The sequence below is a fragment of the Symphodus melops genome (assembly GCF_947650265.1).
Source record: "Symphodus melops genome assembly, chromosome: 8".
NCBI lineage: Eukaryota > Metazoa > Chordata > Actinopteri > Labriformes > Labridae > Symphodus > Symphodus melops.
Genome location: NC_136698.1, coordinates 18,592,702 through 18,620,313, shown reverse-complemented (window position 1 = coordinate 18,620,313; position 27,612 = coordinate 18,592,702). Strand labels below are relative to the sequence as shown.

At 42.4% G+C, this 27,612-nt stretch overlaps 2 protein-coding genes and 1 long non-coding RNA gene across 3 annotated transcripts in view; 1 reads left to right on the top strand and 2 right to left on the bottom strand.

The window, feature by feature from the left end:
- dnm3a (dynamin 3a) overlaps positions 1 to 21,117 on the bottom strand; it is a 29,237-nt gene extending 8,120 nt beyond the window's left edge. Inside the window, exons 1-15 of the mRNA XM_079350310.1 lie at positions 20,497 to 21,117; positions 13,905 to 13,978; positions 12,794 to 12,943; positions 12,504 to 12,707; positions 12,304 to 12,402; positions 11,649 to 11,809; positions 11,405 to 11,547; positions 11,190 to 11,325; positions 11,032 to 11,099; positions 10,768 to 10,906; positions 10,590 to 10,676; positions 10,026 to 10,096; positions 9,189 to 9,243; positions 6,738 to 6,851; positions 1,140 to 1,249 (exon numbers count right to left, since the gene is read on the bottom strand). Coding sequence (XP_079206436.1) covers positions 1,140 to 1,249; positions 6,738 to 6,851; positions 9,189 to 9,243; positions 10,026 to 10,096; positions 10,590 to 10,676; positions 10,768 to 10,906; positions 11,032 to 11,099; positions 11,190 to 11,325; positions 11,405 to 11,547; positions 11,649 to 11,809; positions 12,304 to 12,402; positions 12,504 to 12,707; positions 12,794 to 12,943; positions 13,905 to 13,978; positions 20,497 to 20,657 — 1,772 coding nt within the window. The 5' untranslated portion in view covers positions 20,658 to 21,117. The remainder of the gene's footprint in view (positions 1 to 1,139; positions 1,250 to 6,737; positions 6,852 to 9,188; positions 9,244 to 10,025; positions 10,097 to 10,589; positions 10,677 to 10,767; positions 10,907 to 11,031; positions 11,100 to 11,189; positions 11,326 to 11,404; positions 11,548 to 11,648; positions 11,810 to 12,303; positions 12,403 to 12,503; positions 12,708 to 12,793; positions 12,944 to 13,904; positions 13,979 to 20,496) is intronic.
- On the top strand, positions 1,256 to 5,867 carry LOC306828088. The gene is made up of 2 exons (XR_013779704.1): positions 1,256 to 5,626; positions 5,663 to 5,867. It is a non-coding gene; the product is annotated as an uncharacterized lncRNA (long non-coding RNA).
- Positions 21,118 to 21,930: 813 nt separating the features above from the next.
- On the bottom strand, positions 21,931 to 27,554 carry mettl13 (methyltransferase 13, eEF1A lysine and N-terminal methyltransferase). The gene is made up of 9 exons (XM_079349833.1): positions 27,294 to 27,554; positions 25,802 to 26,074; positions 25,242 to 25,710; positions 24,960 to 25,159; positions 24,703 to 24,892; positions 23,767 to 23,928; positions 23,472 to 23,681; positions 23,257 to 23,388; positions 21,931 to 22,852 (listed from the first exon to the last, which is right to left on the bottom strand). Exons 1-9 carry the CDS (start codon positions 27,444 to 27,446, stop codon positions 22,560 to 22,562), a joined length of 2,082 nt encoding a protein of 693 aa, XP_079205959.1. The 5' UTR covers positions 27,447 to 27,554; the 3' UTR covers positions 21,931 to 22,559.
- Between the last annotated feature and the right edge of the window lie 58 nt (positions 27,555 to 27,612).

Here is a 27,612-nt window from a genome sequence, read left to right as displayed (position 1 = left end):
TAACAGAGGAGTCGGGCCAAACATGACAAAACTACAGTGCTATTACAGTGAGAAGATCAGCCCAGAACCCCAACTGTCGTACACTTAATCTGCTCTGCACGTTGATGTATCGCTCGCATTAACTCTTTGTATCTGTCTCAGGGACAGTCTGTCCGTCTCTTTTCTTTCTGCACCAACTCCCAGCGTGGATGTGAAGAGTTTCCTGAGGTTTTTGATTTCTGTCAGACAAAACCACTGCAATGTCTGCCCCACACACACACACACACACACACACACACACACACACACACACACACACACACACACACACACACACACACACACACACACACACACACACACACACACACACACACACACACACACACACACACACACACACACACACAGAAAGAGAAACAGAGAGGGTGCAGGAAAAGGAGGGGGGCGCCATAGGACCGAGTCTGACACATTCCTGGCTGATGGCTCTGATACTCTCTCTCTCTCTCTCTCCCCTTAACCCCACCGTCCAACTTGCCCCCCCCCCCCCCCCCCCAGACCCCCACTCCCCATTTCTTGTGGCGAGTCGAGCAATTCTTTCCAAACAAGAGCAGCCTCATCTCTGATCCAACTCTCTGGCTTTGATTAGCTGCTTAATGAGCCTGCCGTCGGTATGCTGTGGTCTGCACACACACACACACACACACACACACACACACACACACACACACACACACACACACACACAAATCTGGTTTGTGTGTCTGAATGCAAGCTGAATTATAAACAAAGCCCACATGTTCTCCTACAGTCAGCCAGCCTTTCTGAACTCTCTCTCTCTCTGTCTCTCTCTCTCTCTCTCTTTTTCTGATGCTTGGTCTATGTGTGTTTCTCGATCTGTCACAAACACACACGCACAGCCCTCAGCAGCCTGGCATTTTCTTTAGCCCCGCCCACTGCTTTCACCCACTGGATATCCGCTCAGCTTAGGAGTCAAAGTTGAAAGGCGGAGGTCGCAGGGAGGACATCTCGGACATCTCCTCCCTTTCCTCCTTCCACGTAAAAAAAATCACTGAACCTTCAGCGGGCAGGTGACAAGAACACAACTCCCTTCTCTGACTCACACACAAGCACAAGCACGAACACACACACACACTAACCTGAGCTCTGTGTTGAAGAGAGCGAAGACGAACTCTCTTGACAGGAAGCTCTTCTCTACGTCTCTGAGCTTTAAGTTGTCCAGAGGGAGCATGTACTTCTTCTCCTTTTCCTGAGAACATACAGAGATAACGCCTGACACAGGTATGCAGGGTGAAATATGACATCACACAGAGGTAACACAGGTGCTGAGAGCGAGAAAACAAATCAAACAGCTGACGCTCAGGGGGCTGCAGTTTAAATAGTACGGTGAATAATACAATAATGGAGCTGCCAAAAGGGTTCAGCTGCAGAAAAGACATGTCAGCAGGAGAGCATCTGAGTTCATATCAGACGACGTGTCGGCCCGTCACACTGACTCACATTAACTGCACGCTAACCAGCCAAGGGGAGGAGAGGGAGGGGAGATGCCATAAGTCTCCAGTCTGTCATCACCAGGGGGACTCATGAACGACAGAGAGCTTTTGGAGGAGACGGGACCGAGTACAGAGGAGGCGAGCAGGGAGAGAGGGGAAAGGAGGGAGGCTCACATGTGAAAGTCATTACTCAGACTCAAACTCTAACACAACATTTCGCCAAAAGTGAAGCCCCCCCCCCCCACATCAAATCTCTCCTCTACGGCCTGCTCCCTTGCTCTGCACTCTGAGGAGGGGGCTTCGGGAGAGATTTGAAAACAAACAAGGAGGAAAGGTTTTCAAAATGTTAAATACCTTTTGATACTACGTGCAGCACTGAAGCTTTAAGAAATCTGCTGATCATCAGTCATATTTGAACCAAAGGAGAAATAGCACTGTCTGAATCACACGAATATGTTGACAGTGTGCAGGAGTTGCAATTTTTTGGTAAATTAAGCGAACATTGCCAATGTTGTTGTGCAATTAATAAAATGTTGGTGTCTCGGACCTTTTAGCTGTGGTGTCCAATCAGGTATTGATATTGTATAGATTTTTACTAGAATCATATTGAAGTTTGAAAATCTGGTACCATGACAGCCCTGTAAGGAGGAGGTGCAGAGCGGGAAAATATAAAACAGGAAGAAATGCCTGCAAAAGAGGATGTCCTAAACGCCCCTGTATGTTGTCTGTGTTTAGATTTATGTGTGTGTGTGTGTGTGTGTGTGTGTGTGTGTCAGTCTTCCCTCTGTCTGTGCTCCCCTGAACCCTACGACTTTCTTCCTTCATTCCTCTTTCCTTTTTTCCAAAGGGGCCCACTTCCTGTAACAGAGGCTGAAAAAAAAAAATAAAAAAAATGACAGAACGGGATTGGCGCTCTTACGGCAACATCTGGGATCGCTTTGGACTAAGAGGGAGGAGTATTGGTGGGGGGGGGGCGGGCTGCTGTGATGGGGTAGAAATAGAAAGTAGAGATGAGGAAAAGAGAAAGAGGAGGGATATAGGTGGACAGACGAGAGGAGCAGGAGAGAGCATGCAGGAGAAACTGGAGGAAACTGCACACCAGTCCAAAGTTGAGTCCCCATGGGTCCCATCAAACCCATATATGGCAGCTCAGTCCCTCCCTGACTCTCTCGCCTTACTTCACTCCCCAAGTCTCCTCACGCCTTTACCAAGTGAGCGCGCATATCCTGAACCGAATGAGTGAAAGTGCCACGTCAAGACTGGATACTACGCCGGACACGGCGCTGGACGCTCAACTCTACAAACACCAACATCTCAGAAGGAGGGACACCCACAGGAGAAGACGCCTGTTGTGGGCAAGACATCTCGACCAACACCCAAGACTGACACGGGATAAAATAAAGAAGAAACTAAAAGCGGAAAACTTTTTCCCCAACTCTCCTCCGCCTCGCACAGGACAAGAACCTGAGCTGGAGAAGACGAGGCCGGCTGGAGAATCAGAGTCCTGCTCCGTCATCCCAGTGTTCAGACTACCTGTTCAGGATCTTACTGGTGTACAGTAGTCTGCACATTGGTTAGATTGTGCAAGGAAGAACTTCAAGGAACCTGCATGTGCTCTTCAAATCTAAAACTCTCTGGTGATGAGTGCGCGAACGCAAATAGACGCAGACGCGTAACAACTCATGCACGCCCTTTCTGAGTCTTCACCATCCAAAAAATGCATCACTAACTCTCATGTTTGTCCCACGCAGTGACATCTGTTCGAATGATTTATCTTGGTTTGCATTGAGGACGAGACATTCTCACGCAGAGCAGTTGATCAAGAGTGTAGAACCGACAGTTATTTTAACAACACGTAGAACCTAAAATGTTTCAAACCTGCTCCATTTACACACTCTTATTGGAGAAAACATCTGGCTTAAGTTTTTTTTTTAGGGCGCATCAAACTTGGCAGTTGTGCATGTGAGTCTGTGTGTCTGTGCGTACGGCTGTGTTAATATGGGTGTCTCAGGGTGGTGTTGAAGCATCATAGATCAGATCTGCTGCTCTAATTTAATGGATGTAGATGTGGTTCAGGCCTCGCACACACAGACTGTGTAGGCTTGAGCCATCTGGTTTTCTTCAGCCCTGGCAGCGGAGGGGTGTAGGAATGTATGTCTGCTCAGTGTGCTCTGGACATTAAACTCTGAACTGTTATTCTGTTCTCTCAGCGTGAGGTCAGCGTGAGTTGGAGAGGAGACGCAGCGCACGAGCTTAAAGATGGTGAAACGACAGGAGAAGACAAAGAGATGGAGGGAAGTAGTTTGATACGGGAGTAATAGTCAGAGGGAGAGAGTGTGGAGGAGGAGAGAGGGGGAGGTCTGTAGCGTAGAAACAGCCATGTGGGATTTCTCTGGGCAGATCTTGGAAGCTGGTGTTTGGACAAAGCTTCAGATTTTCCAGCCAGGAATGTGCAGAGTCCCAGGGAGACTGCCAACCACAGAGAGAGAAAGGGGGAGTCAAGGGGGAGAGAGGGGGGAGACAGAGAGAGGGGGGGGCAGAGGAAATGTAAAGGAGTTAAAGAGAAAGAAGCTAAAAAAGGGAAGGCGGTAATAAAAAAAAAAAACGAAATGGAGAGGGAAGGAGAGCAGGAAAAAGGGAGACGTGTGTGTGTCTGTGTGTGAGTGTGTGTTCACTTCAGGACAGATGATGAAGCGGTGATAAAGACACAGCACATCTGGTCATCTGTGATCACACGGCTCACTGACTCTGCACTCAGGCCTCTGATCAGCTGATAAACCTTTCAGTGACGATGTTACACCACAACGACCCCCAAAAGTTTAGACTTCAAGTGTTGTGGAACATTCGTGAGTCATAATGATCTGAAGTGTCGCTCTGATGTGGCTGCAAAATTAGTTACACGTCCGTCTGTGTGGCGTTTCTCACATGTGTTAAATGTGTGTGTGTGAGAGAGAGTTGATTTGTTCAACTATAACAATGTGTGTGTATGCCTGAGGCTGTGTGGTTAAACCATTCAGTGTTTATGTGCAGTGAGTGTGTGTGTTTAACTGTATATTTGTCTCCACAATTTGTTTATATCTGACTCTGAGTACTGTACACTGTATATACCAGTCTCTCACACTGTGTGTGTGTGTGTGCGTGTGTGTGTGTGTGTGTGTGTGTGTGTGTGTGTGTGTGTTTGTGTTAGTTTGGCTTGGGGCAGCTCCAGCTGTGTCAGAGTGAGCCGCTCCAAATGCCTCAACTCCCAGAAGAGGAAGAAAAGGGGGAGTAAAGGGGAAAAGTGAGTACAGAGCAGGACCAATGGGAGGAGGGGGTGTCAGAGGAAGGGGGGGGGGGGGTCGTCCAGGTGTCGGGAGAGGAAATAAAACTTATCAAGAGTCAAAGTTGCTTTAAGTAAAAACATTAAAAAAAACGTCCTCCCTTTTGAACGTGGAGCTTGTACGTTGTCAGAATGAGTTCATCCTTGTCGATACAGTCTGTTATTTTAATGGCTTTCAAAAAAAAACCCAAAAACAAACAGATCTTCAGTTATATATTTTTCACAACGCTCATTTTAACTGCACAGACATGTCGGCAATGTTTGGGAAACTAGGTCCTCGCCAACTCCTTCAACTTTTCCAACATTGGCAAAATATTGGTGTGGTGTTTTTTTGTTGTTTTTTTTTGCAATTTAAACTGTTTGCAGGAGTTTGTCTGCAATATTTTAGTAAATATAAAAACAAGATTATTTGATTTTCACTAGAATCCATTCAAATGAAATAATAAAGTTCTGGTACCGTGCGATCGAGACATTTCAGTGTGAAGAAGTAATCTGTAATATTTTTATCAACCACTCCACATTTCTGTCAACGACACACAACTTAAAATCATTCACGGGGAGGATGTGTGTCTCCCTTCTGTGACATCACTTCCTGTCTTTCTTTGCCTCTCAGCTGTGACGGGACGAGGAGACTGTTGTGGTGTGTCTGCCTGTCTACACTTGCTGTGCAGACCTTCTGCTCCTGTACAGCAGGCACAGACAGGCAGACAGATGGCAGCCCCACTGACACCAGAACTCACACCAGGTCTTCAAGCCCAGACGACAACATCAGCACTTAATGAACCCTCATCAGCCTGTTTTACCCGCTGTGTGTGTGTTAATGATGCTGACATGACTGAACGCTATTCAGTGTTAGGACTTTACTCTTTTCTTAATTGTTTAGTTTAAAAGAATGCAATACATGTTAGTGTGACTGATTGTATTCAACAGGATCCTGTAGATCAACAAGTTTAACATCTCATGGACTTCTAAGCTAGATTTCTTTAGACGCTATTTGACAGAACAGCACAATAATTTGATGTCTTCATGTGAATAAAAATCGAGACTTGCATGCATTATGTTTTACATTTGTGATTATTTAAGTTACCCCGCTTTCCTCATGTAAAACCTTTCATGCTAATGATTGAACAAGCGACACAGAAGCTTTCAAAAAACAAATGCATGGTATAATATCTTTAAAATAAAATACTACATTTTGTTATATTTGTAGGACATTTACGAGCATGACCATTTAACTACTCCTTGAGCGTTTGCTTGTTTAATATAATCAAACTGTTCTGTCAGAGAGGATCAAATGTGTTATTAAATGCAGACATTTTCTCAATGTCTCTCCAGATTTTCCCTTTTTTTAATGTTTTAGTTGCTAAAGATTAAGATGCACTGATGTGCTCAAAATTCATCCAATTCTCTACTATTACAAGATTAACAATCTGAAACACACAAAGTCATCCAAATGTTCACTTCTTTAATACTTTCCAATTCTACATGTTTAAAAGTGATGCGATCTCTATTCTGTTAATGTTGATTAAATGTTAATTTTATCGATATAATAGTAACTTTGCTGTTTTCATCTTTGCTTTGTCAGGTGACCTTTAGAGTTTTGAAAGCTGCCTTTAAATAAAATGCATTATTATTCTTTTAACGACAAACAGAATCAAAAAGAAATGAAGCTTTCATAAGACAGGCGCTGAGGAGAGGAATTAACAATGAAAAAGTTCAAGCAAACTCCGCTACTGTCTAAATCTGAGAGCAGAAAACGTTTGATAAACGTAAAGCACAAAAGTGCTTTACGTTTATTATTGTGTGTTTTGTTCAATATTTTTTTGCGTTTCAGTAAATACTTTAGCATTGTATTTTTTTTTATCGTGTTCAGTGAAATGCTTTTCGCAGTGATCCTTCAGGGCCACCATAGTGTAATACCTCACCTCCTCATCTTTGTACCAGGACAGTGTCTCTGCAGTCAGGATGAACCAGTACTCTTTGGCTCCGCCTTTCATGATGCCAATGTTGTTGATGGTCAGCCAGCCTTTACGGATGACCTGCAGAACATAGGATCATGGACACAAAGTTTGAATCATGTCAATCCTCTGAGAATGTCACACTTAGAGAGCAGCCTGCTGATCGAAAGGACGAGAAACAACAGAAGCAGTTTACATTGGAGCGGAAAATCAGATCTTTCCAGACAAATTCAAAACAATTTTCTGACTACAGGTTGATAAAAGTGAAAAACAAAAACAAAAGAAGAAAGAATTTAATCAAACAATTAAAGACAAAAAAGGATGAAAGAGACTTTAGGACAACAGTTTCAGTAAAGGCAGGGTAGGTAATATCCTTTCGATACACTTTTTAAGTTTTTGGTAGAAATTGTCTTCATGTCCTGAAAGTAATTAAGATCTTATGTGCTCTGAAAAAGGAACAAAGAAAATCCATCATCTGTAGCAGTTGTAAGCCTGAAAAAACATCGACCTCTCTACCCCATGCATGCAGGAGTCCACACTCCAAGCATGAGCTGAAATCCACTTCTGGACCAATGGCGCTAGAGCATGTAAGTGAGGGGCGGGAATTTTGAGAGAACTCAGAGGGGAGGGGGTGAATACGGAGAACGGAGACATGGCTACTTTCAAAATCATGCTAGTTTCTAAAAAAAAATACCGATCCTGCCTTTAATCTGGTGACAGAGTTTGACATGAAATAAAGAGTCCCCAAAAAGACGTAAACCGTTCATTCTGAAGAATAGAAAAGTATTCAAGTCTGCCAACATGCTTAGAACAGTGGGTCTGTGGAACGTAAGAATGATTGTTTTGAACAAGAAAGAGAAATGTTGCAGCCTGTGAGGAGAAAATCAGTGAAGCATCAGCTGCAGAAAATGATGAAGATAATGAAGCTGCAACATTTAGGAGATGTGCACGTCTGCTTTCGTCATGCTGACCCCGCAGCCTGGGAGAGAGAGAGAGAGAGGGAGAGAGAGAGAGAGAGAGAGAGAGAGAGAGAGAGAGAATTAAAGAGACGGAGCTCCTACTATGAGTCTGGAGAGAGGGGTCACACCCTGCAGACAAACAGGAGATAAAGGAGACAAATTAACATGGAAGTTTAAATTTGAACTCTGACAAAGCTCTTATCATAGTTTACAACAACATGAGAGAATGAATAACTGACACAGCTGTGGTTCGAATGTGCTGCTGTTTAACAAACACCATCCGATATGAACATTCCTGATTTATCACAAACATACTGACTCTCTGTGTGTTTGATTATTCCTGCTGTCACTGTATCACATTAGTATTATCATACAATCCCGAGTGCATTCCTGTAAAGAGCCAACATCAGCTCTGTGATCGTAAATCACAGAGTGCTCACATTTATCTGCAGCTATCTATGATGATTAATGTTTAACAACATGAAGCAGTAACATTAAAGTTATTCAAATAAAGAAATGCATACTCTGCAGAGAACCACAGGCAGGAAATGTTCACTTTGGAATGGTTAAGACCTGCATTTATTATCACTTAAGAGGAGAGTGTTTTAATAACAAAATATAGGGGGGGGGGGGGAATCAACCTAAAGCCCTGTTCACACATGCACACACAATCACCCAAAGATTTTCAATGGGAATTCCCTCAGACTTTTTCCTGCCAGCCATGTTCCATGTGGAGTCAGTGTGAGCTGATGTCAGTCTGTAAAAATTCACTGCAAACAGGTTCATTTTCCTCCTGCTGAGTGGAGCATGTGTGAACATGAAACTGAGGAAGATCTCAGGGTAACCTGCCTGTTTTCGACAAAGATGTCTCTGAATAAAGACTGGTTAACAAGACCAAGAGTTTAGAAAGGAGGTTGGTCAAAGGTCACTGAGATATCAGATATCACTGTAATATTTAGTTAACAGTTGAACTTTCCACAGACTGTTGGTCTGGGGTTATGTCACTGAAACGAATGACAAAGAAAGCAATCGCTGTTGAGATTTTTTACTCTTAAAAGTTTTGAAAGGAGTGAAGGCTGACCATCTGATCATGAGTCCTCCATCTCCAACAACCCCGTCACATGCAAATCACTTGTATTCTGAAAAGTTACTTTTCTGTTTCAGGCCTAATCTCTTAAAGAGACACAATCAAGAAAGCTGCAATCACTTTTTTTCTGATAGTGTATAAGAAGCCTCAGTGTTAATTTCTATCTGTTTCATAACCACCTGAAACCTCTTGAAGAGAGAATCCGATGTTTGATAGAAATTAGCCTTTTGTGTGCATTCAAAACTATTTTATCTGAAGTCAGTGAAGATGAACTAAAAACCAGTGTGTTAATGTTTCTGTTAATGTTGAAGCATTAATACATCTGAACAGTGTTTGCTTACACAGCGACATTAACCTGAATGAAGGTCTCACCTTGTTTCCTGCTGAGGCGGTCTTCTGGTTGTTTTGGTTGTTTGTCCTCTGAGCGCTGGGAGAAGAAGAAGTTTATCATTCATTCTGTTAAAATGTACCTGTACTTTATGTTCTAGATTGAAACAGGTGAGGAGTTAGCCAGAATGAGGGCTTTCAAAACGTCAAACGTCATTGCTCATTACAACTGTCCACATCAGCTTTGTAAAACATGCCAACAGTTTCATGGGCTTTTTGATTGAACACCATGTGGTGTCCTCCTGTATGAGCAACTTTATCAGACTAGAGTAAAATATGAAGTCACAACAAAAGAGTACAAGTTAAAGCACAGCTTATATCTTAAATAAAGGTTGGTGACTGGTAGATCAATGTGCTCAAAGTAGATAAAAAAAGGGCTTTAATGGTTGTAATATGTTATCTTTTTCAACGATGAAGCAATCACAGTAAAGGCCTTTTTTGTAGTTCATTTCCATCATTTATGTTTGGAGTGCCTGGTTTCTACACCTTTTGTGTGTACATTGTTTATTTTGTTTTAAGTGTTTTGTTCAGCAAGATCCAACAAAAGAAAAACAAACAATATTGATTTTGGTTTTAGATTTTTTGCTGTTCAGAAATGTTGCCAAAGATTTTGTGCAATTCGGACTGTGTGCGAGTTTTATGGGAATTTCTGATACCTAAAAACAATGAGACGACATAATAGGATCTCTACTTTTGCTGCTGTGGTATGGGATCGTGACCACCCTACAGGTAATTCCTTAAAAGCTTGTGAACTTTGAAAAATCCCTTCCACACTCTGAAATGAGACCATGAGAGGAGCAGGTGAGGTCAGGCGTCACTCACTTCGTGAAGCCGATGAAGTCTTCATGTTTGGTGTTAACGTAGGCCAACTGGATGTCGATGAGCAGCAGCACCTGAACGCAGCAGAATCACACACTTACATTAACAGGACACACAGAATTGGCAGTTACAGGATACTCATCACAGACTGCATAAAAAGAGGTATAAAGAAGTGGTAAGATCATTTTGTCTAAGGAAATGACCATAGAAGGAGAGCAGCGAGGGTTTCCCTCTCGAGCCCATCCTGGCTCTAAAATAATAAAGTAAAATATTTTGTAGATTATTGTTCTATTTACAGTTAAACAGATAAGAAAGCAAGGAATTATTTAGGCCTGGGCTAACTATGATTGAAAAGTTAATGTGGTAATGAAGGAGTGAGGCTGAACTGTGCTTATCCACTGTCTTTCATAATCCAAAATAATAAAATGGAGATGGAAAAAAATGCAGATCTACAAAAGGGGAGGAGTCTTTAAAATAAATGGATGATCTCATGGCCACATCCACTTCCTGTAAAGAGTTTACCGCATATATGTGTTCATATCATATGTTCAGCTGTGTGTGAGTGACCTGATCCCGGCATTTACTCTCCTGCTCTCGTATCATCGTGGTTACTATTCTCTCCGTCTCACCCCGCAGTTTAGGAAACGAGCTGAGCTGCAGAAGAAAGATCACAGGTCAGATTAGAGACACCTGCACATGGAATTCACCGTCACAAGTACACACACACACACACACGCTTTTATACCTTGTTGATACACTGGTACACAGTACTGGTAAGTTCCTGACTGACCATATCAACAAATTTAAAACACGGCCCCTTTAATCTGGATATCTGCTTTTTCACGATGGCTTCAAAGGCCATGTTAGGAGTGAACAGACCCGTCCTGCACAGACAAAGATAGAAAAAAAGGAATAAAAAAAAAAAAAAAAAGAGGAAAGGCAAACAGTCCAAACTGAATGTTAAATGATGTAAAAACTCTTTAGATTTCATGAATACACCTGACAGCACCTGACTCCGTGGATGTTTCTGATGGCGTAGTTGATCTCTCGCCGCAGCTTCTTATCATCTGACTCCATCTGATCACGAACAGAGTCGCTGTTAAGGATCTTATTTGTGAACGCTCATGCAGTATGAATGATAATACATGCACAGAATCCTACACACACCATGACCAGCTCATAGGGGAAGCGTTCGTGGAAGATCCGGTTGATCCGGGCTCCTGCTGACAGGTTGACGGTGTCCACTTCATCTCCTGAACCCTCGATCAGCTTCTCAAAGTCCACAGACAGTCGCTGAACCGACCTGAGGCAAAGAAGCACACAGGCTGTGAGGTATGCTTCACTAAGAGTAAACACTCAAGCTGAGATGCGGACACACTGACTGTAGCAGAGCCTTGGTCCTGCGTGTCGGGTCGTCAGGAATGAACTGTTGGTACTCCTCGGCCTCTCTGTTCACAGCGAGCAGCTGATCCTGCAGCAGACTCCGGACGGAGGGCAGAGTGTCTCTGATGTGGTTTGTCAGTTGCTGCAAACCAACATATTCAAGTAAAAAACACACCCAAATTACCTTTATATCTATGTGTGTGTGTGTGTGTGTGTGTGTGTGTGTGTGTTTGTGTTTGTAACCTGGTTCAGTATTCTCTGGAGATACGGCGTGCCCATTCGGTCAGCCATGTGTCTGTAGGCCGGATGTGACAGGAAGAAATTCTGCTCGGCGAGCAGAGCGGCTTTAATGTCCTTCTTCCCCTCGATATCCTTCTGACTACGGTTCACTACCCCGATGTAACCTGAGGGAGGAAGAAGAGCAGGAAGTGGGTGGTGTGTGATCTGACTCAGATGTCAGGTTCAACTCTGACATGTTATCAGGAGAGAGGAGAGGAGTTCACAGACCGCAGTCAGACCACAGCCTACAGGCAGGAAGTGAGCTCTGTTTAGTTCAGTGATACTTGTGAGAGCATCATTATCCATATCTAATGCTCCAGCACTGAGCTGCTCCCCAGCAGTCCCTGCGCTGTGTCTCCGTGGATAATGCATTATTTCAGTAGGAGAAGCATGAAGGAGACACCTGGTGCAGCTTTCCTCAGACTGACCTCAGGAGCTGCAGAACGCACTCTCAAAACTTGAACTAAATCCACGGCAGAACAGTGACAACTGTTGAAGTGAAGTTATGCAAAAGTATCATTAAACGCAAAAGTCACACTGAGAAGAAATACAGCTGTGTGTTATTGAGTAACGAGATTAAAGAGGCTAAGGCCTAGAAGTGAAGAAATGGGACACACACCTCTGCGCAGGGGAAGTAGCCTGTTTTCTAGAATCTCCCGAGCATCTGTTCCTGCATCCATCAGGTCGAGCTTCGTGATCACACCGATGGTGCGCTGACCTTAAGGAAGATGACACATTTTTGGGCTTCAAGAATGATTTTTTTTTTTTTTTTTTTCTAGTGAGAATGTGATCGTAAATCATCCTCTGCTGCTTCCTCACCCTGTGGGTCGACGTCTTTGGCGAGCTTGAGGGCGTCAGAGTTGGCGAGGTCCATGTTTGCAGGTGTGACAGCCAGAATCAGACAGTTCTCCTTACAGATGAACTGCATGATCATGTCTCGGATCTGATACTCGATGTCGGCCGGCTGGTTTCCTACAGGGACCTTTGTGATGCCCGGCAGGTCCACCAGAGTCAGGTTGAGCACTGCAGAGCCAGAGAGGGCCTGATGATAAACTCACAGGCCTTCATGTGTGACAGGAACACAGTGGATTGATGTTATTCAGTGTTACCTTGAGGGGAATGAATGCGCAGGTTGATGGGGATAGGGGAGATCATTTTGTTAGATCCGGTCAGTCTACGAGTCTCAGCCTCGATCTCCTCACGGATCTCATCAAAGTCTGTGAACTTTTTCTCCTTACAGTGCAGAAACTCCCCATACTCTGCAATCAGACAAACAGTGATAGATACATTACATCATGGGATTAATCATTTCAAGTTTATCTGTAGCTTTGTTGAGATAAGAGCTTTATATCAAAACATTATAATATGTGTCTTATGATGTATTCCTGTCCAAAGGGGAACCCAAGAAAAACATCATACTAATCCTTTAATTTGAGTGTTTACATCTTTTGAAGCTCAGTATTTCTTGTACTTTCCCCAACAAGTTCCTCAAATCTTTTTGAGATTTTTTAAAATAATGTCTATCAGTTACATCCTGTTCTCTCGAGCGGACGTTTAACAGCTGTGACCACCAGACGACACATCCAGCCTGAGCTCAATCAAATCAAGTGTTGAAGGTACTGAACAAACTAACCAAGAACCAGGTGGAAAAGAAACAGCTTTATAAACTTCCTCTACAAAGATCTACTTTGATCTACTACAAAGATCTACTTTGTAGAGGAACAGAGACGACTACTGATTGGACAATAGTGCCCAGCATCGTTGCCATGGTATTTACTACTATTTAAACTGAGAACTTATTGAATATTCACATCATATTTCCGTTCAAACAACCAGAGGAGGGCCCACTTGTGAAAAGATAGAGGATCATCATATTGAAGTGAAAGTACCCAAATAATACAGAATGGACTATTTCTAATTTTTTATTATATTTCTTTTATTGTAAACTCGTTTAAAATGTTTTATGTGAAAAAAAAACAAAAAAAACTAAACTTTTTTATTTAACCAGGAAACAAACTTGCTGAGAAATGTTTCAGAAAAGAGTAATTCTTTTGTTTACATGACGGGTTTGGAATGAAAAAGAAAGAAACGGGTATCAAATGATTTTGGTGGTTCTAACTGTTACCTTGAGATGTCAGGTTACAGTAGAACGTCACACTGCCACCTGCTGGCAGCTTAAAACACAGACACCATCAGTGAACATGGCTGAGTCTTACCTACCCGTGTCAGCAGTGAGCAGCTGGAGGATCAACGGTCTGCGAGTGACGATTCCTGAGCCCCGAGGAAGGAAGTCTCTGCGGGAGAGGAAGAGGACTTAAGTGGAGAAGAATACACACAAAGAAAACAAACACACACACGCTGCTATAGGGCTGCAACTAACATTCTCATTTATTCATCATTTCATCTTTGAGTTGTTTGATCTGTCAAATGTCAGAAAAGATGAAAAAGAGGATCATTGTTTTTAAAACCCAAGATTGTGTCCTCATGCCTCATTTTTTTCTTTTCCACAATCCAAAAGTATTTAGTTTCCTGTCATGGAGAAGGACATAAGGAAATCTTTCCTCTCCAACAGGAAGCAATCAGAAAACTCACAGTTTTTATCACAATAGCTTATATCACTTTCACATTTGAATACTACAAGCTTATTTTTGTGCTGTTTACTACGTTTGAGGTCAGTGCGAAGATCATTTATAAACTTGCACTAAAGCGTCGAGCATGTAAAACAGAAAGATCTTTAGGTTGAATCTGATGACTAGAATGTGATCGTAGCCTCAAACTTCAGAGAAACAGAACGCGCAGAGGGAAAAATAATCCTCCTCTTTCCTATTAAAGCCAGATTCAGGAAGTTTATTCAACAGCATCCTGCCCCAGATCAAATAGCTGGCACTGCCCCCCCCCCCCCCCCCCCCCCCCCCCCCCCCCCCCGACAGATGAGGTGTCATAACATCATCATGTGTGAGACAACATGCTGAGACGCATGTTAAACTGAATTATAAGTTCAGGAAATCAGACGTGAGCAGTAACACAGAGAGAGCTCCCAGAGAGACTCTGCAGCTTTGTTTTTGGTTTTTTTTGTCTCCACTTTACAAACTGAACCAAGTTAATCAAGAGACACACTCTGCATTGTAGTCTCTTTAAAGCGACTGTCTTCTCCACCTTTAAATAATTGTTTCAAATGTCAATGTCATAGCACAATAACTGGAAAAAGGGAGAATTGAGTCTCTCCAGCCCCTTCGCCGGCTTTCAGCACTATGTAACTTTGGCAGTGGGCTGAGTTTCTCACGAGAAGTGCGTACGGCTTTACAGGCAGCAGCCTTTAGCTTCAAAGCAACCAGTTAGCCCGAGTCTGTGCTGTTTGATACCATGGCTGAGAGGAAGAGGGCGGTGACGGATGAAGCCAAGAAGAGAAAAAGAGAGGGTGTCCCTGCAGTGATTATTCAAAACAGATTTCTAATTTACCTTCTGTCTGTATCTCATGTTCTGCAGCGTTACCAGGGGGAGAAAGTCATCCAAGCTGAGTTATATCTCAAGTTTGCACACAAATAATTCAATGAATCCAGCTTAAGTCAAAGAGTCGTCTCTTTTCCTCGTCGATCTTCAAATTAGCTTGATAAGTTTGGAACCTCACAAACTATCTCGACTTGCATGTAAAAGAATGACCCTGCCCAGTCACTGAGCCACGGCCTATAGACATCAGTGTAATCCACATACTCTTACTACACATGCAAACAGTTAGAAAACAACAGGCCCTAGACGCTAGCAGAGTCATATTTGTTCAAAATTTGGTAATATGACTGAACCTTGTCAAACGTGATTTTCTGGTCCCAGCACTGTGTGTTTTACAGAGCAGTTACATGCGAGGACCTTTGGTGCAAAGCGCAACATATTGTTGCTTTAACTGTGTTACTGACAGTATTTCAGTCTCTTTGAGATGTAACTGAAGTATTTCAGGCTCTTCTAAGTGTTACTGAAGTGTTTAAGTATCAGATGGAAGTGTTGAGCTCAGTCTGCGCTGCCTGCAGCACCTGACCACAGCTCTCCTCTGATAAGGTCCTGAGCTGGTTTGTGTCACGCAGACAAACGCAACATTCAGCTGCTGCAGTGTAACTGTATAATAACGTTACATATCCTATCAACGCCTTTGCAGAGTCATACTTGTAAATTCCGGTTACAACATCTCTGTAGATCCGAACAAACGAGTCATTGGTGGGTTTTTTCCTTCTAACATTGATGTTATAATCGGCCTCAGAAATCTTTATTCAGTTCCTTGTCAGAAGTCAGAGCACTTCATGTTTTGTTTTTTTCATGGTGCTGAATGTGTGCTCCTCTATGAGAGGGGTCTATTGCTGTCTGTTTCTGAGTCTCCAATCAGGACTAAAGGGGACCTGGTCTTCACAGACACACTCCTCAGATCTGAAACACCCTGTACATCTGAAGCTGCAAAATGACAGCTTTGAAACCCACTCCTTCAAGGAACTGTTTTTATTTCTAACATGTCCATTGTCTTTTTATTAGTCTGTATCTCTTACATAGTTTTAACCTGCATCATTGAAATGGCCTGATCTGATCTAGCTCAGTCTTGAGATGATTAAATAAAATTAAAAAGGCCAGAGAGAAGAAAAAAATGTTTTAGTATTTCATTGTTATTCTTTGACTTTATTGCCAAAATGAGAATTAAATAATCCTCCAAAAATATTTTGGATATATTTGGAGGATTATATATTTTCTTTGGCTTCAGTTTTCTTGTTTCTCGTGTCTGGTCCTCATTCTCTTCATTAATATGTCTTTTTCTGCCATGTAAAGCCCTTTGTGATTTTGTTGATGCTGTATGAGTGAAGTTTATTATTACTAGTCACAAAGTGCTTTACAGTTAAGTTGTTAATAACAACAGTCAGACCATGTTTATTATCAGTAGTTTTTGAAATGAAGTTCTTTGATTACCTGGATCTCTCACTCAGTATGTTTATATCTGCAGTAATGGTTTGATCAGGGCTTTGAGGTGTTCTGGGTATGCTACACGCAGCACTCCAAAAACACCAGAAAACTGTGGACTGTTCACACCTGACCCAAGTTTCTGAACAGGTTCCAAAATAAAACCTGAGCAGGTGAGAAATCAGAAACAACTACAGACAGACTCAAACCTGGATACTCCAATGACCAGGAGCAAGAGTATACAGGGTTCTCATGTTCCATGTTAAAATAAAATAAAAGCTTATTAACAGGCAGGAGAACACACATTAGGTACCTGACATAAGAAATATGGAACATTCCATGTAGTCAAAATCTCTCACTAATCTCTTTTAAAAACGTTTTATAATATTTGTTAAAAAGAAGAACCTTTAAGTGTCAACTTCAAAATGCGACTGATACTGCAATGAAAAAAAGTAAGACAGGTGTTCTTATCTGGTGCTTTTCATTTGTCTGCTGAGTAAACCTTTTGTAAATCCTGTGTTTAAAGTAAGGTTACTGTGCCGATGAAGTGGTGCATATTCAATTTAGATCTTCATTCATACTTTAAACCAAAAGCTGCAGCAAGAGACAGACTGAGGTGGCAAATTCAGGCGTTTCATTCTTTTGGCGCTTAATCTCGTCGAGTGCAGTAGAGAAACGAGTCCAACAAAATGACAAGTCAAGTCCTGCAAATTTTCTCAATTGCAATTTTGACCATTTGCAGGAGTTTGCTCTGAATGATCCAATGTTGACCTAAATGACTAATGATGATAAATAGAATCCAACTGTGTGTAATGAAGTCTCCGTATAAATGCACCTGCTCTGTGATAGTCTCAGAGGTCAGTTTAAAGCGCAGAGAGCATCATGAAGAACAAGGAACACACCAGGCAGGTCTGAGATACTGTTGTGGAGACGTTTAAAGCTGGATTTGGATACAAAAAGATTTCCCAAGCTTTAAACATCCCAAGGAGCACTGTGCAAGAGATAATATTGAAATGGATGGAGTATCACACCACTGCAAATCTACAAAGACCCGGCCGTCCATCTAAACTTTCAGCTCATACAAGGAGAAAACTGATCAGAGATGCTGCCAAGAGGCCCATGATCACTCTGGATGAACAGCAGAAATGTACAGCTGCGGTGGGAGACTCTGTCCACAGGACAACAATCAGTCATATACTGCACAACTCTGGCCTTTATGGAAGAGTGGCAAGAAGAAAGCCATTTCTTAAAGATATCCATAAAAAGTGTCGTTTAAAGTTTGCCACAAGCCACCTGGGACACACACCAAACATGTGGAAGAAGGTGCTCTGGTCAGACGAAACCAAAATTGAACTTTTTGGCAACAATGCAAAACGTTATGTTTGGTGTAAACGCAGCTCATCACCATGAACACACCATCCCCACTGTCAAACATGGTGGTGGCAGCATCATGGTTTGGGCCTGCTTTTCTTCAGCAGGGTCAGGGAAGCTGGTTAAAATTGATGGGAAGATGGATGGAGCCAAATACAGGACCATTCTGGAAGAAAACCTGATGGAGTCTGCAAAAGACCTGAGACTGGGACAGAGATTTGTCTTCCAACAAGACAATGATCCAAAACATAAAGCAAAATCTACAATGGAGTGGTTCACAAATAAACATATCCAGGTGTTAGAATGGCCAAGTCAAAGTCCAGACCTGAATCCTATCGAGAATCTGTGGAAACAACTGAAAACTGCTGTTCACAAACGCTGTCCATCCAACGTCACTGAGCTCGAGCTGTTTTGCAAGGAGGAATGGGCAAATATTCCAGTCTCTCAATGTGCAAAACTGATAGACATACCCCAAGCGACTTACAGCAGTAATCGCAGCAAAAGGTGGCGCTACAAAGTATTAAGTTAAGGGGGCTGAATAATTTTGCACGCCCAATTTTTCAGTTTTTTATTTGTTAAAAATGTTTGAAATATCCAATAAAGTTTGTTTCACTTCATGATTGTGTCCCACTTGTTGTTGATTCTTCACAAAAAAATTACAGTTTTAAATCTTTATGTTTGAAGCCTGAAATGTGGCAAAAGGTCGCAAAGTTCAAGGGGGCCGAATACTTTCGCAAGGCACTGTGTGTATATATATATATATATATATATATATATATATATATATATATATATATATATATATACGATGAGTATCTTTTACCTGCTCTTTTGTAATGTTAACAGACAAAGAGTACAAGGTCCTCTACTTGCTTTTTGTAAAGTGTCTTCAGATAACACTTGCTATGAATTGACACAAATTGTACAAATAAAGATTGATTTATTGATTGAGATTGATATAGTTACATTTTTACGAGTATTTATTAGAAAATAGTCCTCCATCCACAGGAGGCGCCAAAATCAGTTCAGTTTTTCTCAAACTGTTGCTGACTAATTGTTCTCTGTTTGAGTAACATCACTTGATCAAACCTCTTTCAACACTCCACACTACAAAATAAGTAATGAAAGTATGATGATTGTGCTGATATCGTATCGGATCGATATTGGTATCAGCATATCCTCAAGGCTATAATATCTATGTAAATTTATCCGCTCGCGAGAGGAACAAAGGATTATCTTATCTTAATATCGGTCTCATATCGGAAGTGGAAAAGTTGTGCCAGAAATCCCTGTTTGATAAAGTTATCTCGAGGTATCAACGCAAGTATTCTTGTTTCTAATTTTCTTGTCGACAAGTACCAAAAAACGCATACAAACTCCTGCACACAGTGGAAATTGTACAATAACGTAGCAGTACTTTGTTGGAGATATAAAAGTAGCTCCAATGCAAAAACAACTTCACAGTATTTGCCAACCTGTGAATTTGAATGGGCCAAGCTGCTCCCTCCGGCATGCTTTATTACAAACGAAGGTTAATCATCAATAGGCCTATGGAATGTATTGTTTTTACAACAATGAAAAAAAGTGATAGGCTATCTAACAACCTTACACTTTCTTTTACTCCTCACATTCAGCAGCTGGTAAAAAGTTTAAAGCTGAAACTGGGGTTCGACTTTAGAATCAAATCAAAGAAGAGGCTGGTTGCTGTCACTTTTATGTCTGTGCTGGATTATGGTGATACATGTGTGGCATACAGAGCCATCATCAGTGGAGGTCAACTACGCATGCATGCCCCCTTACAAAGCTTACATGCTCTGGACACGAGTATTATGGAGCTCTGAGGTTCATCACTAACTTTAAATCCCTACTCATCACTGTTTGTTGTATGAACGTGTTGGATGGACTTCTTTGACCCTACGCAGACTTTAAACACTGGCATATTCTTATCTTCAAGACTATTTTAGGTCTGCTTCCTTCATACCCTCTGACCCTCATCAGTCAGAAGAGTACAGGGACTTACAATCTTCTATCCCAGGACCTCTTCCTATTGTGTGTTCCAAAAGACAGAATGGAGCTAAGAATATAAGGGGTCTAAATTTACTGTTTCATTTACTTGGAACACATTACAAAATGAATTGAAACTGAACAAAGTTCTCTTTTAAGAGGAAGTTAAAAAATGACTTGGAGGCAGAGACATCTCGCTGTAGATGTTCTTCCTGATATGTTTGCTGATGATCCTGACAAACATTTGCTGCTCAGATCGATTTACTCTGTCTTTCAATTGCCCAAGGATGTATTTTTGTGTTTGTATTGTTGTCTGCTCCTTTGTCTGTCTGAAACTCTGTTGCTTGTCTTGCTGCTTGTTTTGTCCAGGACATTCATGAACAATGTCAGTCCTAAATACTGAAACGTTAGTCGGCTGATAGCATGGTTCTCTGTCACTACTGAGGGGGTCAAGGTAACAGGTAGAAGGTGTGTGTGTGTGCTGGGGAGGGGTCAGGAGTCTTACCTGCCCACAAAGTTCTCCAGCACGGAGCTCTTCCCGGCGCTCTGTCCGCCCACCACGGCGATCTGCGGGAGGTGGAGGCTGCAGCTCTGTCCCACGCTGCACAGTGCGTCCTGCAGCCGGTTCACCAGCGGGATCAGCTCCTCCATCCCGGGGTTGCCCATCGCAACGGCGCCGCCGGGCTGCCTGCCCAGTTCTTAGATACGATATGACTCCGCTTCTAGGCGACACCCGTCTGTACAGTGGCTACCATATTTTGGGCTAACTTCTACTTACAGTGTCATTAGAAATAAAACATACAAAGTCCGATAAAACTTTTAAATAAAACTACCAGTTTCTTTTAGAGTGAAGCTGCTCCCTCAGCCGTTAGTCAGTTACTGTTACCGTGACGTCTGTTTCCGTGGGCAGAAGTTTGTAAAGTGTCCGTAAACAGCTCGTTACCGACATGTTTGATCGTTAAAGCCTGCAGTCGTGGACAAAGTGTCTCCCCGAAGTCTGTCGACCCTCTGCGGACACTTTGGATCAGCTCTTCTCGGTTTGTCGACAGGAGGAAAACAATGACAGCTAACGGAATCTAGAGTTCTGCGCATGCGCGGTGAAGTTTAACTCGGCAAACGCCTCACACATGCAGAGAGAGACATGCCAATACTGAAAGTAGACTTATCAGACACTAGACGATCCTTCACTCCGCTATTTCAGATCCCACAAATAAATAGAGGGCAGGGCACAAACACGAACACACGCACACACCCCTTACAAACACGCACGCAGACACCAAGCAAGCCTCAACTAGAAGCAGATCTACTTCCATCTACTGTAAATAACACTCCTGCATTCTTTGGCAGTGAGACAGTGAGCACAGAGAAACAGAGTGACAGGACAGCAGCAGAGTGAAAAAGAAAGTGAAGAATAAAACGTTAATCATTGAGAAAAGGAGATAGTGAAACATTGCAAGGTGCTGCAGTATCATTCATCTTAAAGTAAGAAACTATTTGTTACTTTGTATGGTAACCTTGTATGTTCCTTTGTGTCAGATTTGAAATAAGATAGTTTAGATGTGTGTTCACCTTCATATGTTTGACCACACCTGCCATCATAGTACCAGATCAGATTAAATCTATACTGTATATGGGTGTGGCCCCCTACTTATCAAACAATTACCACCTGACGAGAGAGAAAAGAGCTCTGGTTGAAAACAGTAAAAGAAAATTGTGCAGTTTAGGAAACTGACTGGAAATCTGTGCGCACAGATTTTAAACCCTGGGAATGGGGATATAAACTAATTTACAAATGGATTTTATTTTTTTCTAACCTGAGCTCTGCAGTGCTGTAAATGTAAACTAGACAGGTTACATGAACAGGATTCCTCACTCATTCATAAAATAAAATAATTATTTCAGAACCTTTTGGATGTTTAAATTAGATGCACAATCACAGGGGTTGTAATTCAGTTTTATTTTTTAATTAATACTGAAATAGAGTTTTAAAGGTGTAACATAAAATATAGTTATCCTAATGAATTGTCACAATTAATACAATACCAGACTTAAACAATTCAAAATCAATCCATACCAAGGTAACAGAAACAGAAGTACTAGGCAACAATATCTGGCTTGTTTTTTTTTTTTTTCTCTTTTTAATTCAAAACATGTCAAGAAAAACTCCTACACACGGTCTACAGTGCACAAACGTGTTGGCCACATTTCAGTACTGATCTGTTGCCAATGTTTTTTGTGAAATTTAGACAGTTTGCAGGATTTTGCCAAACATTTTTCTCACCTGTCTAATTTAATAGGCATAGTTTTTTTTTTAAAGCTTTTATACGTTTTGATAGTGTCCATCGTTCAAATAAAAGAGATCATGTCGTTTTAAAATGCGTGGCATGCAAAAATTCTAAATGTTGTCCAACTTAATTCAAATCAATGGAGGTGTGGTTTAAGTAAAATATCAGGGTTTACTGAGGCTGTGGTGGAGGGGCCAAATGTGAGATCTGTTCATGACACCCCAGTTAAAGACCCTCATATTTCAGTCCTTACACAATGATTCCCCTCTTTCTCAACCAAACTTCACTCTATTTTCATGTCCTTCAGCAGCTCTGAAATGTTTATATGAGGCCTCCTGCTGCTCCCAGACCTGTCAGAGCTCAAAGCGGCCTGCAGACTCGGACCCGCCTGCTTCAATGATGAAAGGACGCGAGTGGCGTCCGACGTCTCCTTTTCTTTGGGAGAGCACAGGAGGACTTCATTCACTTCTCCCTCAATGTTTCTGGAGAGGATGGTGGGAAACACGCCGCTCACTCGCTCTAACACCGTTTTCCTCAAATCTGAGTCCCGACACACCAGATTCAGAGTGAACACACCTGGTCCAACAAGAGAGGAGATAGAATAAACGTCAACGGCACAAAAAGAGACCATTCAGAGTGTTTAAAGGGTGGACATTTGTGTTGCAGACTTAGTGTTTCAGGTTGAAAATGATTCCAAATCCTTATGTCTGCCAAAAAAAAATATCTAACTCCTCTATGTGTCTCTCCCTCACAGACAAACTGAATTGCTGCAATCTATTCCTGACAACCTCCAAAGTTGACCTGCTGTCTTCAATAATATGTTATGATACAATATATATAATGTATATATTTAAGTAGCTGATTAACGTGGTAGGCGGTGGAGTGCTAACCTTAGGAAAACATTTTATGATGTAGCTTAAACAAAGCATCAGCACGGCGTACATGGAAAAAGTGACCTAATAAATTAAATCTCAGTGTACCTCTTGGTGTCAGCAGTGAGCGGACTTTCTGCAGAATAGGTGTTTCTACAAAGGCAGCAGGAGGACAGCTCATCCCCACAGAGCTGTCCTTATTGTCCACATCAAACATGATAATGTCAAACAAACGAGCACCTACAGACAGAAGAAGGAGAGTTACTTTGTGTTGGTGTTTAATCACAGGTGTAGCTTCACCGCCTCCTGTTTAATTAACTGACCTTCCTGCAGGGCAGTGATGCGTTCGAGGCCGTCTCCCAGAGTGACCGTCAACCGATCATCCGGCCTAAACCCGAACCATTCCTTCGCCACCTCCAACACGACAGGGTCCAGCTCTACCACCTCCACACACACATTTGGCACAAAGTCCCGCAAGAACTGAGGCAGGCCTCCTCCACCCAGCCCCACCAGCAGCACCGACACAGGTTCGTCTGAGGAGGGCAGCACAGGTATAGATTAACCACGAGGGACGTTCGAGGCTATTTAATCTGCTGTATAAAACATTCATGCTCTGACCTTTGTTCTGTGGCGTTCCCTTCCCCAGCATGGCGAGGCCACACACCATCACCTCATGGTGAGCGCAACAGAGGAAGCCGCTGTCCACTAACAGAGAGGAAGAACAGGATGGAGCCGCCGTCTGCTTCACCTTTTTTTTGTTTTTCTTCTTATTACCTGATGCTGCAGTGACAAGAAACATTTTTATCCCAAGAGAGAAATTTAATTTTTTTTTTTTTAAATTTTAAATATCCTAGAAAGAGTGTGATTATTTTTTTAAAATAATACAATAAAACCTGTTCAATACAGAGTGAAACATAAGTACAAGTATAACATGTGAAACAATAAAAAGTGAACAATTGGGATGATCTCTTAATTTCATTACTGAAGCACATTTAATCGCATGTTTAAAATTCATTTATTTTGCATTTCAAATCGGTTTTCTGTTTTGCTTATATTCTTCACTTTGTAATGTCTTCACATTGGATACTTAACACCCTGTTTGGATAGAAACCTTTTATTTTGTAAGGAAAGAAGCAACTTCTGGTAGATCGAAAGTTACGACAATAAACTTAACCACGGGAGAAGGATTTAATGTTGTGGATTTAAAAAGTGACGAAGCGGGTAAACATTTTTTATTTCCATAGGTGGATGCTACTTAACAACTGAGCTGTCTGAGAGTTTGGTTTTTTTGAAGCAAAACGAGCCTTTCACACGTGCAGCATGTCTCTGTGCACCATCATTGTGGGAGCAAGAAGACAGCAGCTCAACTCAACACACTGTAAAGAGATTAAGGTACAACATTTTTTTTTTTTTTTTTTTTTTTTTTTTACAATCAATGCCTTTATGCTGACAGCCCTGATAAATATTAGGAAATTGCTTCTAATAGTCCCTTAAACCCAACATGTGTAAACAGGGCTGTTGATGCAAAATTGGTTTATTATAAAAGGAACTGACCAGTATTTGAAGGGACCAGACGGCTTTCTGATTGGACAAGAGCTGTGTTAGAGAGAAAAACGAGTCTCCTGTACAGTTCCCCGTCTTCTCCTCTGACGTTCTCTACGCAGTATTCCCCGCTCAGCTCGCTCACCCCCCTGCTGACTTCCTCCCGCCATCCCAGGTCTCCTCCGACAGACAGGAACGGCACCTGAATGAGAGCTCACTTTAGAAACAGACGCACCTTTTAAAAGAGATGTATAAAAGTGAGCGTTTACCTGCTGGTTGGCAGGCATGCCTGGGGGCGCCAGGTCCATCACCATGGGGGACAGCTCTGACTGGACAGCCTGCATGTCTGTGTACTCCTGATTTCTGTGCATTGCCACAATAACCAGGCGCCTGAAGTTGGCACTGGCTGCTAGCTGCCTCCTGCCTTCAGTGGAGCTGTAAAGCCACGCTGTCTCACTGCCCTGAGGAACTGAAGGAAAGAAAAGGAGAAAATAAATACATGGAACTTACAAATCAAGGAAGAAACATGACAAGATAACAGGAGAGCTCACCAATAAAAATAGCAAACAGGTTTGATCTGGGCATCTTAGCTGCAGGGGGGCAGTCCTGTACTGTGAGTGTGTATCTGGGGAGGCCGGTCGTTATGTGGCAGAGTGTGAGGGAGAGGTTTGAGCAGGCGTCCGTGCCTGTTCTGAGCCTCTTTCTCAGGACAGCGTACGCCTGATGCTCCTTCACAGCTGACAACAGCTCTGCGACCTGTGAGAGACGAGCGGGAGCTCCGTCCTCCCCAACACACATCTCAAGGAGCGGGAAGGGCATCGGCTGTCTAAACTTGGTGCAGACCAGAACAAAGACAGGCAGAGCGAAGGATTCCTCCTCTTTCCCACGTTCCTCCTGCAGGCAGTGCAGCCTAACCGCCCAGCCCTGCTGAACAAAGTGCTCAACAGCCAGCCGGATCACGCTCTCCTGAGCCAGAGTCACACAGACGTAGCGCCCGCCAACGCACAGCACACGGCAAACCTGAAGGAGCAAATACAGAGATTTAAGCTGAATCTGTTCAGTGAGTAAAAGACACCCTTCCTCTGCACATCCTGACCCCTTGTCTCCTCACCTCACTGAGCATGTTCCTGGCCAGCCCCCCTTCCTCTTCTGATGCCATGGCGTCAAGCGTGCCCTTATCCAGAGCCGCCTGGAAACTGCCATCTTCGTACGGAGTTTTTGTAGCGTCTACCTGCTGGAAAGTGAGGCCGGGCCGGCGTGCAACATTCCTCTGATTCATGTGTGTCACCACCGTCTCGCTGATGTCTATGTTAGTCAGGTGTTTGTAGCCGACATCGTACAGCTGCTCACTCAGCTCAGAGTTTCCACAACCCACCACTAAAACCTGAGAGACAAGAAACGGTTCATTCATCAGTGACGGTCCAAGGATGGAAGTTACTCAACACATACTGCTTGAAAAAAAAACAAGAGAACATTTCAACCAGACCTCTATGAACAAACTATTTAGGATCAACATTTTTCCCAGTGTGCATTCTGTTATTTGTTGAGATTAAAAAGATATAAAAACAATCAATGGAACCTAAATGTATTGACCCACTGAGGGCTGTATTCAAAATCACTCGCAATCAGTTTAAAATGTCTGGATCTGGATTGCACAAATACATGTAGGTGGGTAGAAAGGACATAGATTTACTTGAACCATTACTGTATTTAAGTATTTTTTAAGTAGCCTATCTGTACTCTACCTGCATAATCTGTTGGGGAAACATTTCCCTTTAACTCAGCTACATTTGAAAGTTGTGACTGCTACATTCATATAAATGTTCTTGCTACTTTTGCTCTGAAGTCAGCTGGTGAATATTCTTTTCTTTTCTAAAATCCAAAAGACAGTCAAGTGTGTTCATATAGATGTGTGTTGTTTGTCTAAGTGGTGTTGCTGTACATGAATGTCACACATCTCACATAACTTCAGCCCATGTTTGAAATGTGAATGTTTGCTCACTGTGTAAAGCCTGGCTGACATTTCCTCTGCTCACCTCGTATTTTTTTGTTCTTATTTTCATTCATTTTGTTTTGGAGCTGCAGATCTGGATATCTGTAGTCTGTGAGTTTAAAAAACGTGAATAATGTTTTCTAAATAAACACAACATAGCCTAATGAACACTGACTGACGTATTCCTGAGTGCACTCAGGAATTGAAAATGTGTAGATTTCTTTTCAAAGATTGAATACTTAAGTATTTTTAAAAACAAGTACTCCAGAACTTTAACTACAGTAATATGACTGAGCAACGTTTCCTCGTATCGGAGTCCTGTTTTTGACCAGGAGGATCGAGACTTCGTTTGACTCAAGTCATGAAGTTTTGTACTCTGTCCACCACTGAATGTTGCCAATGTAACTGAACAATTAATGAGCAATTTTATATAATTAAAAACAAGAAATTACACAATATTGGGAGTATAGGAGCTCTATTCATGTTGATATCAAACAGTATAAATAAGTTTAAAATCTAGTATCATACCAGCCCCACTCAGAGTGAGCCTGGTGTTTGTCAGTACCGCTGGACCCCCACCCTTCAGGTTCTGGACCACATGTTGTCTCACCTGATCCGGAACTTTGATGTACTTGTGCACGAGCCCGCACAGACTGTTGTAGTCTCCGTACCACTCAAACGCTTTCTCTCCCCTCTTCTTAAAGAACTTCTCCCAGAACTCCGCGGAGCTGAACTCCTCCGCGCTGCGAGGTAACAGACTCATCTCTGGGCCGAGGGGCTCACCTTCCAGGGGACACACTCTGTTTACAGCCACTGAGCTGACACATGGCACCGACCCGGACACAATATTTTGTTGCACCGAAGCTTTCTTAACTGATTGGAGGCTGTTTTTTCTAAGGCGGAGTCAAATGTTACCAGCTGATTTGCTG